General features: G+C 36.6%; 1 protein-coding gene across 4 annotated transcripts in view; it reads left to right on the forward strand.

Moving 5' to 3' along the window:
- Positions 1–15,428, forward strand: part of LOC129638589 (V-type proton ATPase subunit S1-like protein) — a 39,236-nt gene that overhangs the window by 15,484 nt on the left and 8,324 nt on the right. For 2 of the 4 annotated variants that reach the window (XM_055563134.1, XM_055563142.1), the window contains exons 3-7: positions 737–913; positions 6,930–6,976; positions 7,233–7,294; positions 8,777–9,006; positions 14,819–14,869. In XM_055563134.1, coding sequence (XP_055419109.1) covers positions 891–913; positions 6,930–6,976; positions 7,233–7,294; positions 8,777–9,006; positions 14,819–14,869 — 413 coding nt within the window. In that variant the 5' untranslated portion in view covers positions 737–890. The remainder of the gene's footprint in view (positions 1–736; positions 914–6,929; positions 6,977–7,232; positions 7,295–8,776; positions 9,007–14,818; positions 14,870–15,428) is intronic. The other 2 variants (XM_055563151.1, XM_055563160.1) reach the window with 1 other exon arrangement.

The raw sequence follows: 15,428 nt of genomic DNA on the forward strand, positions 1-15,428 counted from the left end.
GGATAGGCCTTTTTTTTTTATAATTTTTGTTAGCAATTTTCTTCCTTATTTCTGTTTTTTGCCACTTCTCCCAAGTGTTGTGACTTTATCTCCTCATTTTCTATAGGGCTCCCTAGAGCCACATTAAAAGATGCCAATTGTGTACAGTGGGCAGCAAGGAAAGGAGTGTCTCATCAGGGTCAAATCCCCAGCTTTCCTATAATCCATCATCTCTGAAATGCCACTTAAAATAGGCCCTTTTGGCTACCAGTACTTTGTCATTAAAGAGGTCAAGGTTCTTAAGTGTCAAAAATGGTGACACTTTCATTTTAGAGGATTTTGTTTATTGTGCTATTTTAATTGTATGTTTTCAGGTGGCTCAGATGGTAAAGAATTCTCCTGCAGTACAGGAGACCTGTACTGTTTGATCCCTGAGTTGGGAAGATCCCCTGGAGAAGGGAATGGCAACCCATTCCAGTATTTTTACCTAGAGAATTTCATGGACAGAGGAACCTGGCAGGCTACAGTCCATGTGGTTGCAAAGAGTTGGACATGACTGAAGTGACTTAGCACATAAACAAACAACTGTTAAGAATTTATTGTTTGTGTTATGCTTTTTAGGTGGGGGTGGTGGGAGTGGAGGCTGGCAAAGAAGGAAAAACAATATATATTCTAGATATTCTTTATTTTTTCTAGTTCTTGAAGTAAGAAAAAGGCTTTCATCTCTTATTTATTTATTTAAAAACTTATTATATAGTGTCCTGGGTGTTCATTGGAAGGACTGATGTTGAAGCTGAAACTCCAGTATTTTGGCCACCTGATGAGAAGAGCTGACTCATTTGAAAAGCCCCTGATGTTGGGAAAGATTGAAGGCAGGTGGAGAAGGGGACAACCGAGGATGAGATGCTTAGATGGCATCACCGACTCAGTGGATGTGAGTTTGGGTAAACTCTGGGAGATGGTGATGGACAGGGAGGCTTGGCGTGGTTCATGGGGTCACAAAGAGTCGGACACAACTGAGCGACTGAACTGACTGACTGACTGATAAAAGCACTTAAGATGAAATTCACTCTCTCAACAAATTTTTAAGTGTGTCCTACAGTAGTATTAGGCTTCTCTGATAGCTCAGTTGGTAAAGAATCCACCTGCAGTGCAGGAGACCCCAGTTTGATTCCTGGGTCGGGAAGATCTTCTGGAGAAGGGATAGGCTACCCACTCCAGTATTCTTGGGCTTCCCTGTGGCTCAGCTGGTAAAGAATCCTCCTGCAATGCGGGAGACCGGAATTCGATCCCTGGGTTAGGAAGATGCCTGGAGAATGAAAAGCTACCCACTCCAGTATTCTGGCCTGGAGAATTTCATGGACTGTATAGTCCATGGGGTTGCAAAGAGTCAGACACGAGTGAGTGACTTTCACTCACAATATTATTAGCAGGCTAGAGTCCATGGGGTCTTGAAGAGGCAGACATGACTGAGCGACTTTACTTTCACTTTCATAGTCTTATACAGCAGATCTGTAGAATTTGTTAACCTTGCTTAACTGAAATTTTGTGCCAATTAATTAGCACGTTCCATTTCCTCCTTCCTTAGCCCCTGGAAGCCACCATTCCACTCTTTGATTCTATGAATTTTCCTGTGTTAGATACCTCATATAAATGGAATCATGTAGAATTCTTTATTTCACTGACTTATTTCACTTAGCATAATGTCCTAAAGGTTCACCCATGTTGTCACATATTGCAGAATTTTCTCTTTTTTAAGCCTGAATAATATTTCATTGTATATATGTATCACATTTTGTTTATCCATTCATCCATAAACAGATAACTACCTCTTGGCTGTAGTGAATGGTGCTGCAGTGGACACAGGAGGGCTAATAGTTCTTTGAGATCCTGATTTCAGTTCTTGTGGATAATTATCCAGAAATGCAATTGCTGGATCATATGGTAGTTTTGTTTTAAAGTTTTTGAGATCAATCTGCATATTGTTTTCCATAGCAACTCCATTTTGTATTCCCACCAACGGTGCACTTCGGTTCCAGTTTCCTCACATCCTTGACAATGCTTATTTTTTGGTAAACAGCCACCCTGATAGGTGTAAGGTGATGTCTTTGTGATTTTGATTTTTATTTCCCTGATGTTTAGTGACACTGAGCACTTTTCTTATGCGTATTGGCTATTTGTCTTTTTTGGAGAAATGTGTATTCAAGTTGTTAGACCATTTGAAAACTGAGTTATTTGATTTACACTATTGAGTTGTAGGAGTTCCTTATATATTTTGGAAATTACCCTATATCAGATGTATGTTTTGCAAATATTTTCTCTCATTCTATAGTTGCCTTTTCACTCTGTTGATTGTTTCCTTTGCTGTGCAGAAACTTTTCAGTTTGATGTAGTCCTGTGTCTGTTTTTGCTTTTATTGCCTGTGCTTTGGCAGCATATCAGTGAAATCACTGATGAAACCAATGATGCTTTCCCCCTATGCTTTCTTGTAGGTTTTAAGTCTTCAACCCATTTTGAATTGATTTTTGTGTATGGTGTGAGATAAGGGTCCAACTGAATTCTTCTGCATGTGGATATCCGGTTTTCCGAGCACCATTTGTTGACGAGTCTGTCCTTTCCCCTTTGTACATTCTTGGCATACTTGTTACCAACACTAACTAACCATGGTCAGTTGCCCTGATGTGCATGTATTTATTTCTGGAGTCTCTATTCTGTTCTATTGATTTCTATGTCTGTCTTTATACCAATACTGTACTGTTTTACTTACAGTAAAGGAATTGTGATCCCATCAGCTTTATTATTCTTTCTCAAGGTAGATTTGGCCAATCAGGGCCTTATCTAGTCTTCACAACAATTCTTTAAATACTTTGTCTCCACTCTGCAAATGAGAAGTAACTTGTCTAATAATACTAGATAGCTAGTAAGAGCTAGAGCTGGGAGTGCTCTTGAATGCTGTCCGACTCCATAGTCTGTACCCTTTACCATTGCATTCCATGCCTCTCCGCAAATGAAGAGTCATGAATTCAATAGGAAACTATGTATTAGGACACATATGTAAAATTAGGTTAGCCTCAGGAAGTTTTACTTAGTCACTTGAAAAATGCATATGATACTTGTATAATGCATAGATTTTTGAGGAGAATTTAATAATTTCCTGAAAAGTATAATGAGATTCTTAAGAGTACCAAAACTATGCCAATTTCTAAAAAGAGCTTAATAATCTTTCATTGAGATGGATAATCGAAGAACCTAAACAGATCCATTAGTTTCATTCTATACTCTAAATTCAGCAGTATCAGGCTCCTCCTTCCACCGTTCTCCACACATAATACATCCTGGGAATGCTCTCTTTTTATTGGATGAATGTATTAGTCACAAGACATAAAAAGTACTGCCTCTGCTTGGTTTGCATTTATGAATTAACAGATGTGCCTGGTTTGAAGAAACAGATTCATTTCTTGATGGGAAGAAAAATCTTGTTTAGTTTTTCACTTATTGTTTTATGTGTGGGATTTTCACTAACTTTGGACCAGATACTTGCCAGGAAGAATGTAAGGTGAGTAACTACACATCTTTAAATATAATGCATCTGTGAACTTCAGTGCAAGTGTGAAATTAGATGATTCTGTAATTTTTTATGTTGTTGCACAGCTACATTTGTTAACAATTCAAAACAGATATACTAGATTAGATCATTTGATAGTTACTAAAATCATTGAACTAGAGTTTATAGATGAGATAAAAATATAGTCTTTATTATAAGAGGGAGGATTTATTTATTTGTTCAAAGTATCCAAAAAACATTTGTATTACATATCAAAATATATGAGAAAATGACTCAAATCAGTGTTCATATTTCTTTTATACTCATAAGTACTGTTAATTTCAGTTTATCTTGCTGTTTTTATGTGAGAAGAGAGTAAGCAAAATTTAAAAACTAAGAAATATATAACCTGTCCCCCAAAGAATAGATGTTAAATCATTTTATCTGGTAGGAGATGGTAATTGTGTGGAGTACACACTGCTTAAAACTAACAAGCAAAATATCGGTTTTTATTTCCTTTGTCCTTTTGGCTTCTCTCTATACCATATAAGGGAACATATAGAGATTTCTCTATAAAGAAGAATATTCAAAATCTGAATAGCAATTAACTTATGTCATGGCTCCCAATTACTCATTATGTGCAATCACAACAAATCTGTTGGGGGTTAGTGTGAACACAAAGAAAAGTGTCAAGCAGGATCATCTGCCAAAACTTGTGTTAAGGAATTCTTAAGTCATCAGCTAATAAAAACACTAAGGACAGGCATTTTTTAACATCTGTTTTCCCACGTTCCAAATCAATTAGTTCTTTCCTTCAGGTTCACTTTCAAGTAATGTAAGTGACCCATACTCCTTAGGTGGTTAAAGCTTAGTAATATTGCCTCACCTGGTTTATATAGAAGTGACTGATTTGTGTATTACACTGATAAAATGTGCACTAGAAACTATAAAAAAATCCCAGTTCAGTTTTTGAAGCAGTATTAATGGTTTTAAATTATTTTAGCCTCAGAAGAGACCTTAAAAATCACACAAATCAATCATCATTTGTATCTAATAATATGGCATATTAACTCATTGTGATAGAAACAACAGTTGCTCTTTTGTGAATGTTCTTTCAAATCATAAATCTGGAATTTAAAATATTTTTCACCTCTATGGGCAATTCAAGGTCCTTAAGTCTCTAGGAAGGATAATTGTATTTTAAGCCTGATACATGTTTCCGATGCTTAGAGAAAGAAGGGGTCATCCCTCTTCCTTTACATATTCGTTCCTCAAATTGGGTTTATACTTAAAAAGAAAATCTCTTCCCTTTCACACAGCATTTCCTGTGGTCTCCCATTTCCCACTTCCCTTTTGAAGTTTGTTCATTAAGTTGTTAGTTCATTTGCATATGTAATGCATAGGTTTTTAATACTTGCTATTTTTATATAGGCACAATGCTAAGTGCTGGTTATGCAGTGGTAGCAAAACAGATAAAGTCTCTTCCCTCATGAACCTGTAAGTCTAGAGCAGAGGTGCTCATTAATCAAATGCACAGTGTTATTACAGATAAACTGTGAAATGTTCTTTGAAAGAAAAGTATGGTAAACTGTGAACACATATAATAGGGGGACCTGAATTAGTCTGAAAAGTTAGGGACAGCATTTCTGAGGGAGCAATATTTGAGCTGTGATCTGGAGGATATGTAGGATGTGATGAGGAGGTAGGGGGAAGGACAGGCTGGAGAACATTCCAGATAGAAGGAAGAGCAGGTACTAAGACTCTTAAGAGGGAAGAAGGGAACATGAAGCATTCGGGGAATTGAACTAAAGAATGCTAGTGTAGCTGCAGCCAGAGGGGAGTGGGGGAAATGAGCACAACGACTAAGGCCAAGGCCTTTCAGGGCCTTGTCGGCCTTCGTAGGAACATGGTCTTCAATCCTGAGCAGAACGTGAAGGAGCTGCGTCACCTTCACCTCCATTAAGGCGTGCTTGGGAGACTGAATGGAACACCTGGTAAGTCAAAAATATGGCACCAGCCACTGCAGGCCTAGGGCTCTTGGTTACTTTTCATGTATTGCAGAGATCCCTTTTACTGGAAAGTTTCTGAATATTTTAGTGCTAATGTAGGTTTACTTTTTTTTAAATTAAAAATCTATGTTTCTTAGTATGTTCACACAGATAATTTTAACCAGATAATCCTTTAGTTCTACTTTAGTTCAGAGATCATGTAGTGATGTGAAAATGCATGAGTAGAGTATTTTGTCTTTGGTTGAGATTATGGCTTCCCTTAAAGCCTCGTTAGTTGAGTGGGCAAGGCCAATTCAAATTAGAGTTTATCCGAAAAAAAGAAGTACACCAGCATTATTGTACGTCCATAGATTCACTGAAATGAAAATAAGCCTGTGTTGTGTGGTAAAAGCTTTTCATTAATGAACACATGGATTGGTTATGACTTGACAATTACTAAAGCTGAATGACGGGAACAGGAACTTAGGGAGGGTGAGGGAGCTTATATTTTTCTGTTTAAATCTCTGTATGTTTGCAATATTCCCTGATAAAAAGATGTTTGTATTTTAACATAATAATTTCACTTCTAAGAATTTATCTTAAGGGACTTCTCAGGGGTTTGAACAAATAATTCAAGGTAATGTTCAATACTATTAATTGGAAACAACTTAAGTACTTAATAGGGATTTAGTTAAATATATTAATGCATTCATATGATGTTAAATCGGATGAAATTTAAAATTATGTCATAAAAATATGTATATTTTTAAGTAAACAATTACAGGCTTTAAGATAGTATGTTTATAAAAATCTGTTTTTAAATAATATAAAAAAATAAATTACATTTGTGTATAGGGTGTATGTACATGTATGTAGAGTAAAATGCTGGAAGGACATACTATTATAATTTATATCTTCATAATTTTTAGAAATACTTTTTTGGCAATAGAGTCTGGTTTTTATTTTTAATAAAAAGAGTTGAATATTTCTGCTTCAATATGCTAACAGTACAACATGGTATAAAATTTCACTGTAAAATATTTTATTATGTTTTATAATTTAATTATTTAATTTATTCTTGGTTATTATTTTGGTTAAACCTTAGTGTCTAGCATACTGCTTGTCTAGCATACTATTCTTTGAGTAGACTGTTTATCAATGAATAAAGATTAAGATTGATATTTTAAAGTTTTTTTCTTCTTTAAAATTTACAGTCTTTTCCTTATTTCCTTTGATGAACATACATACTATTACTTTTTAATCGGAAATTCACTATTCAAAAGTGAACAGTTTTACAGGCTGTGTTTCTCCTCCTCTTCTCTGAGATGTAGTAAACCAAAATGTCCTTCTTAAAATTTCATATAAAATCTAAAATGTATATATTTACTTACCGTCTTTTTATTTTGGTTTTTTTCTAGTTTCATCTCTCGAACATCTTCAAATAAAGACGTGGTTGTAAACAGTGGTAAGACTTGTAACTGCCCCTATGTTTCCCTCCGGAGTTGAGGAAGGGTTCTGTCTATGATGGGCTTCCCTGAACACTGGTACTTGCACCTGGAGTCTCTGATGTGAAAAAATCTCTTAAATATTGTATTCTAAATTATGAGCCAAAAGAGTCTCAAGCCTGGTACATTTTACAGTGCTTAGCATATTATTGTCACTCAATTACAGTAATAAACCAGTGACATTTTGCCTTTGTACTCATGTATTTTATTTGGCAGATCGACAGAATAGTGGAGATATGAAGCCAGTGCAGAATTTCACAGTGATACCAATCACACAGGTATGGACATTTTAGGAAGCTGGACTGAATCATTAAAAAAAAAAAGTAAACACATTTCATAAAGTCAGAGCCACTGTGAAAATATAAGTAATAATTCTGTTAACAGCTAACATTCTTGGTTGAACTTTGGGTGGGGAAATGTTATGGTAATCTTATAGTTGAAAAAGCACCGACGTTTTCTTTGTTGTCATATATAGTATTTTCATTACAGTATTCAGTTTTACTTTGTTGCCTTCCAGACAGGATCACTATAGTAACAATTTATCTTTGGTTACTGATAACTTGGGTTGCTGCTGCCTGTTTAATTTCTCTCATCTTTATTTACACCTGGAGTTATTGGTATGGAATAGTTGATCTAGATAAGTGAACACCTCTTTCAGATCGATATTGCTTTTGTGACCTCCAGAATGATATACCAAAGTGCATTGTCTTGGGCTTCCTAGAAATCTGCAAAGGTTTCATAAGATGTAGAACAAGTTTAGAATATCTTGCTAGACTATGTATACTAAATGACCTGGAACTGCATTCTCCAGGACAGTAGACACTAGCCACATGCAGCTATTCAAATTTAAATTCAATTTAGGTAATATTAAGTAAAATTAAAAAGTAAGCCCCTCAGTTGCACTGGCTACATTTCTAGTACATAACAGCCAATGGCACAGAAAGTCCTGTTGGACATTAATGGTCTGGAGGATTATGTTGTATTTCTAGAAACCTCTTGTTTTCTTTGTTTAACATATTAATTTATTTAAAGTTCTGAATTATTTGGGTTCTAATTATTTTAGAGATGATTACTGCCATTAGTGAATTTTTTTGAAATATTAGTATACATTTTTTTGTGTGGTTTTAGGTTTATAGAAAAAAAATTGAACAAAAGTAGAGGATCAGAGAAGGCAATGGCACCCCACTCCAGTACTCTTGCTTGGAAAATCCCATGGACGGAGGGGCCTGGTGGGCTGCCGTCTATGGGGTCGCACAGAGTCGGACATGACTGAAGCGACTTAGCAGCAGCAGCAGCAGAGGATATTCCCATATACTTCCTCAATCTACAACCCACACCATTTCTAATTTTCCCTATATTTAGAATCTTTAAAATAGATTTGATCTAATACTTATATAAAAGACTAAATTAAATCTAACACTAATTTAATCTTTTAAATCAGTGTTAAAACTGTTACAATTGTTAAAACTGATAATTTTACCTAAAATTGATAGGTTATATTAGCATTCATTCTTTGTATTGTATACTTAATGAGTTTTAAGATTAAAAAATTATACATTGTAATTTGAGGAACTGGGTTCATGCACCTTCAGGTATACCTATATTTTTAAGCTTGTTAGGTCCACCCATCTCCTTTTACCCACAATAGCATGGGCTGTGGAGCTAGCAGAGTAACAGGCTTTGAATTGGCTCTTTTGCTTCCAAGAAGCCTTCTGTACTATGGAAACAAATTCATATCTTTAATTTATTGGGTTCATTAGGCTCTCAACTACAATCTGAGCAGACGTTTAGAAAAAGAACCTTGGAATGCGTTCAGCCATCATAGCCCAGTTAATGTCTCCATGGATGGAATTCCCTGCATTCTGTTTTGGGCCAAAAGAATAACAATTAAATTTAAGAATCAGACCTGGCTGGACCTTACAGATGAAGCTATTGGCCAGAAGGCAACAGTGGATGCTGGCAACTCAAACTGCAGTGAAGAAAGTGCCATGTAAGTTGACTGCTTTGCTGGAGCAAGTCCTTAGGGTGAGTGTAGCCTGTTAACTGGGTGGTCCAGTTTGCTGTCATTTCAGAAAGTAGAAGTAGGCTCCTTTGTACGTGACCATGACATACATTTCTGAGTAAATGTCTAAAATGAAAGAACAGGTTAGAAATCAGTTGTTTTAGTTTCTTATTTTTTCCCCAGCAATTTTCTTCTGAACACTCTAGCTAATTGTTATATTGTACTTTGTGGAAGATCAGAATTTTGAAAATGAAGCTTCCCAAACTCATTCTGAAAGAGTGGATGGATTCCAGGCTCTGTGTCAGCTCCAAATGTGAAGTGTCAAAGTACTTTTGTCCTAGCAGGGAGGAAATTCCATATCATTGAGCAGAGTCATACATATTCTAGTGGGTGAAGCAGAGAAAGCTGACTCTATCTAGCCAGGGTAGGTATTCGATTCTAGGAAGTGTTCTGAAGTTGTAGAACATTGCCTGTTTGCAAATGTGCAAGGGGCCAAATTTCAGAGAATTCTTTAGAACGTTAAAAAATGATTAGAATAATTATTTTTCACTTGAGATAAGCATATCCCTTTTGAAGAGGAAATTAGTTTCCACTGCCTTTCTTTGCTTTTCAGTCACCCAAGCAAATATTTTTTTGCTTGTATTTGTTTTGGTCCAGAGGGAGGAAGTCTGGCATATCTCACTTGCATTCTATACAACTCCTTGCTTTCAACATTTATTGGTATAACAGAGGCTTTTGGAAGATTCTCTGCATTTGTTCTGGCCTGGTTTAGATGGGCAGAATGCTTCGTATAAAACCATAACATGCTGTGTGAGTGTGTGTGTATATATGTGTGTGTGTTTCTCTGTATTCTCCTTATATACTTTCATAGAAATACTTTTTTATTTCTGAACTTGTCATTTAAAAATTCTTGATGATGGGTAAAATGGATTATATTCATGTACACTTAAAAGTTACATTGCAAGTTTTAATAAGTATATTGCTATTTAGAATGACTCTCTTTATCAGAGAGCTAGGGAGTTTTAAGTAAAACAAGAGTCCGCCCAGATTCGTTTATTCTGTTACAGCACAACTATTGAAGAGATTTCAACATTGCTGAGCACTCAGGACTTTTCCTCAGGCTCTAATTAATTCCTTACAGGGCTCTTTATTTGTGGTCAGCTGCAGGGAGAGAGACTGACTGCCTGAGGATCATCTTGCCTGTCCATGGCTGACTGGCCCTCCTTGATTCCATTTATCCTGACCCCAGGGGGTTTGTGGGGAAGATCAGGGCACCAAAGATTTTTGCTGGACTTCAGAAACTTTAATTATCACTGGGAACCTAGAGACAGAAAGAATGAAAACTTAGCTTCTAGGTCCAGTTCTGCCAATGAGCTCTGTGACTTTACAGATAGGGGCCACTGTAGGGCGAGATGGCCATGCTGGCATCTGGTAATAGCAACTAACAAGGCTTGAGCACTTGGCCTTGGCCAGGCACCTTGTGAGGACTTCACAGTCCCGTCATCTGTTATCCCTCGTAATGCTCTTGTGAATACGTCTCTGAGTCACAGGTACAGTTATCACCTGTGTTTCAAGTGAGAAAATCAAAGCTCGTGAGGTTAGGAAACTTGCTACGATCATACAGCTTGTATGGTAATAGAGCTGGGGTCTAAAACATCTTTAACAACACCATTTTCCCTCCTCTCTTGGCCCTATCTAATAGGAGTGTGAAAATCAAATGAGGAAATGTACATGTGAGAACTTTGTCAAGTGCTACTCAAAGTTCTAGTATTATTTTTCCAAGATACTAATGATAACTAGAGTAAAGTAGTGTCTAGTTACCTGGTAGAGAGACCAAGGGAACCTTTGGTTTTTGCAGTACACAAATTAATGAGGTTTTTTCTTTGTCACTGCCCAAGAATTCTAGTGGGTGAGTCCCGAGTGTGCATCACCCACCTTTTGGGGTCCTCCGGTGAGTGTGCAGGCAGGCTGGAGAGCCCACCAAAGGGCATAAGTGGGAGGCTTCCCAGGATGTGAGGCATTCAAGGACCAGCTGCTGACACTGTCCTTGACGCCTGTGAATTACACAGATTAGTGAGATGCTTTTGTCATGCTGGCAAGGAAATCTTATATTCAAGAATCAGAAAGGGAGTTGCAGAAAGAACAAACCCAAGCAAAGACATAACCATGTAAGGTCAAAAGCACAGATTAAAAAAAGATGACCACATTTTAGTGCCTGGAAATAACATGTTCAGGGAAAAGCAAATTGTTGGCAGACAGATTTGCTACGGAAGTCTTTTTAAATAGTGAAAGCCTTACAAATAGAGCATAATCCCAGCATCTGTGTGTATTTTGAATTTAGGCAATTATAGTCTCAAGAATTCAGAATCTGCTTTAAATATGGGGAGAAGAGGGTGCTTGGAAAAGTAAAAGAAGCTCTTTTTTGAGTGAGTCCCTAGGTTGTATTTCCTCTTTATGGTGCATGGCTTGACACATGAAAGAATCTCATTGAATGATTGCTGAATTTGCATTGTTGAAAACAGGCCTCCTGTCGTTTACTCTGCTGCAGAGCACGTTAACAGCTTTCACTGAAACCAGGGCTACTGGAGAAAGCTCTTGGGGCATCAGAAGCGTGGGGGCTGTTGAGCTGCTCCACCAGAGATCTGAGTGGACACTACATGGCTCTGCTTTGAACTTTATTTAGTTCATTAGCTGGAGAGACGGAGAAGGCAATGGCACCCCACTCCAGTACTCTTGCCTGGAAAATCCCATGGACAGAGGAGCCTGGTGGGCTGCAGTCCATGGGGTCGCAAAGAGTCGGACACGATTGAGTGACTTCACTTTGACTTTTCACTTTCATGCATTGGAGAAGGAAATGGCAACCCACTCCAGTGTTCTTGCCTGGAGAATCCCAGGGACGGGGGAGCCTGGTGGGCTGCCATCTATGGGTCGCACAGAGTTGGACACGACTGAAACGACTTAGCAGCAGCAGCAGCCGGAGAGAGTTTGTGCATAACTAAGCTATTCTGATTCCTTGGAGGACCTAGAGAAATTTCTGTTAGAGTAAGTGACCAGTCCGGAGAAGGCAATGGCACCCCACTCCAGTACCCTTGCCTGGAAAATCCCATGGATGGAGGAGCCTGGTAGGCTGCAGTTCATGGGGTCGCTAAGAGTTGGGCACGACTGAGCGACTTCGCTTTTACTTTTCACTTTCATGTATTGGAGAAGGAAATGGCAGCCCACTCCAGTATTCTTGCCTGCAGAATCCCAGGGACAGAAGAGACTAGTGGGCTGCCGTCTATGGGGTTGCACAGAGTCGGACACGACTGAAGTGATTTAGCAGCAGCAGCAAGTGACCAGTCAAATTTATAAAGTACAGTCTAACAAATGCATTTCATTTCTTTATTTTTTTTCTCTTTATTTTTTTTAAATTTTATTTTATTTTTAAACTTTACATAATTGTATTAGTTTTGCCAAATATCAAAATAAAGTGTTTTCAGTAATTTGTAACAGATTATCAGAATACTGTTGGAGAAAAATTCTCTTGAAAACTTGCTTTAGTGAGCAAATTAGCTTATAAAGTGTAAATTAGTGCTTGTAAGGTATCTAAGCTCATGATGTTATGAAATAAAGGTATTTCTTTTAGTGACCTTTTTAATATGATTTATTTTATAAATACTCCTTCCCTTTCTCCATAAGTAGTAGGAAGATAAACTTGAGCTCAGTCACTGACATTTCTGTTTCTTGGTGAGTGTGACTGAATTAATGAGATTATATTTGTGTGAGTTTTCTCAAACTTGTAATTGGATATTTTATAAACATCAACTTTGATTTTTTAGACTGTATATTGAGGTGTTATAACTTCTCGACGTTACAGCGTCACATATAAGCATCATCCTTCATATATCTAAATTTCTCACATTTTCCCATTTCAATTGTATTTATCTTTTCATCATCCTTATTTTTTAACCCGATTGAAATTTAAATGAAATACACTAAACTGCACATATTTCAGTTATACAGTTTGGTCTGTTTTGACATATGCTTATATCTGTGAAACCATCATCACAATCAAGATAGCAGACATTTTCATCATACTCAGAAGTTTCCTTGTGCCCCTCTGTAATCCATCCCTGTGCATTCCCACCTTGCCAGATAACTGCTGTTCTGCCTCCTGTCATTATAGATTAGTCTGCATTTTCTAGAATTTTGTATATTAATAGCTATAATAGAACAGTGTACACTCTTTTTTTTAGTCTGGCTTCCTTCACTCAGTGTAACGATTTTTATATTCTTTTATGTTGTTGCACGTGTCAAAGGTATGCTTCTTCTTATTGCTGAGTAGTAAGTACTCCTTTGTATGGATATACCACAGTTTATCTATCCATCTACTTCTTGATGGAAGTTTGTTTTTTCCTCCAGTTTTTAGATAACTTTCCAAATAAAGTTGCTCTGAACATTCATGTACAAGTCTTTGTAGGAGCATATATTTTCATTTTTCTTAGGTGAATATCTAGGAGTGGAATGGCTGGATCATATAGCATGTGTATGTTTAGCTTATTAAGAAACTGCCAAACTGTTTTTTTAACTATAGCTATAATTGTAGTTATAGCATTTGCCTTCCTACCAGCATTGTATGAGCTTTCCAGCTACTTCACATCCTTCCTAACCTTAGGTATGGTCAGTGTCAGACTATAGAAAAAATATTATTATGTTTCTGTATGGTTAGCAATTTATGAACAAATTTTGCTGAGATTTGGGTTAAAAGATAAATCTTGGTAAGAGATGTACCTCCTCAGAGGAATGTGATTACATGTCAAGAAGTAATGAAGCTAGTGCCACTGAGATATTCCAGGATTTGTAAACCCCAAGGCTTCTTATAGTCTCCTTGGAGACATTTATTTACATACATGGGTATTAGACATGCAGCCATTTGTTTCCTTTATAACGAGCTGTTTGCTCCTATTCAAAGACTAATAATATAACTCATACACTTTTATTTTCCCAAGGAAAATTTCTGACGCTAAGGAAGTAAATGTTTCTCTCCTTCTCTCAGGAGATGAAAAAGAAAGCCCTCCAATATGAGCTTCCAGATTCATAATTTTAGTATTCCTCACCTACGTTATAAATCCCAGGATAACATCTGGTTCTCGGGAGGGGAAAGAACTGGGCTAAAAGGGGAATCAATATGGTTATTGCTCTGAGTTAGTAATGATCTGTTTCTGCTCCAGGAAATCTTATGTTAACTTTCAGAAAAATGTCATTAAATATAGATAGTAAAAGCTTAAGAGTGGATTTTTTTTTTTTTTAAAGTTTTAGCTACACTGATTACTGTACCACGGCATCTTATTGTAGTTTTATTTTGTATTTTCTGGATGACTAATGATATTGACATCTTTTCATGTATTTATTGGTTGGTTGTATGTCGTCCTTTGTGAAGTACATCTTTTGAACATTTTAAAGTTGGATTGTCTCCTTATTGAGTTGTTAGTGCTATTTGCTGTATTTAAGATACAAGTTTTTTTGGTATATATGTTGTGAGTATTTTCTCCCATTCTATGACTTGCCTTTTTCATTTTCTTAACATTATCTTTTGAAGAGCAAAAGTTTCAAAAATTTAATATAAATTTATCAGTTTTTCATATTTTTTTCAAGGAACTTTCCAACCCCAAGATTGCAAAAATGTTTTCTTATGTTTCTTCTATGTTTTATAGTTTTAGTTGTTACATTTAGACTTGTGATCCATTTGGGGGCAATTTTTTAGTACAGTGTGGAGTAAGGGTTATTTTTATCTTGATAGACTGTATTTCTGTTTTCTTAGGTTGTCTCTGAAGTTTGATGATGCTGAAAATCCCAGAGGTCTTGATATAAGGTAGGTATGGATGCCACTTTGTAATATCATAGGCTCAAAACTCCAGATTAGCTCCATATAATTTATCCATTCCACATATATGTATCAAGGGCCTGCTGTGATAAGCATTGTAACACACGAAATGCCACATTTATCTAATTTCACTGACAAGTCAGTGGTGTCACGATGGGATCCTATAGTAATACTTTCTTTAGTTTCTATAATACCAAAGCATCTGTATTTTTTCCTTCTTCCTTTAGTGACCTATAAAATATACAAATCTGAGATTGTAATACTGCTTTCCTCTGAGCAAAGAATAAAATATGTTTAAAGCTCCAGAGCTGAGGCTCTAGTTTCAAGTTATTTTCTACATAGCTTACAACTGAGTCACACTTACAACTTAACAGTAACTAAAAGTTCTCTGTTAGCTGAATTCCGCAGCAGACAATCAACATAGGTCTATATTTTTCTGTGTTTATGTATGGAATAATACTTCTGCTAACGGTGGCTTAGCAAGCAGTTAGGAACAACTTCAGGAATGGGGAGCAATTTGAAGGTATTTAAATTTTTTTCTTATAAA

The sequence above is a fragment of the Bubalus kerabau genome, chromosome 1 (genome assembly GCF_029407905.1).
Source record: "Bubalus kerabau isolate K-KA32 ecotype Philippines breed swamp buffalo chromosome 1, PCC_UOA_SB_1v2, whole genome shotgun sequence".
Classification (NCBI taxonomy): Eukaryota; Metazoa; Chordata; class Mammalia; order Artiodactyla; family Bovidae; genus Bubalus; species Bubalus kerabau.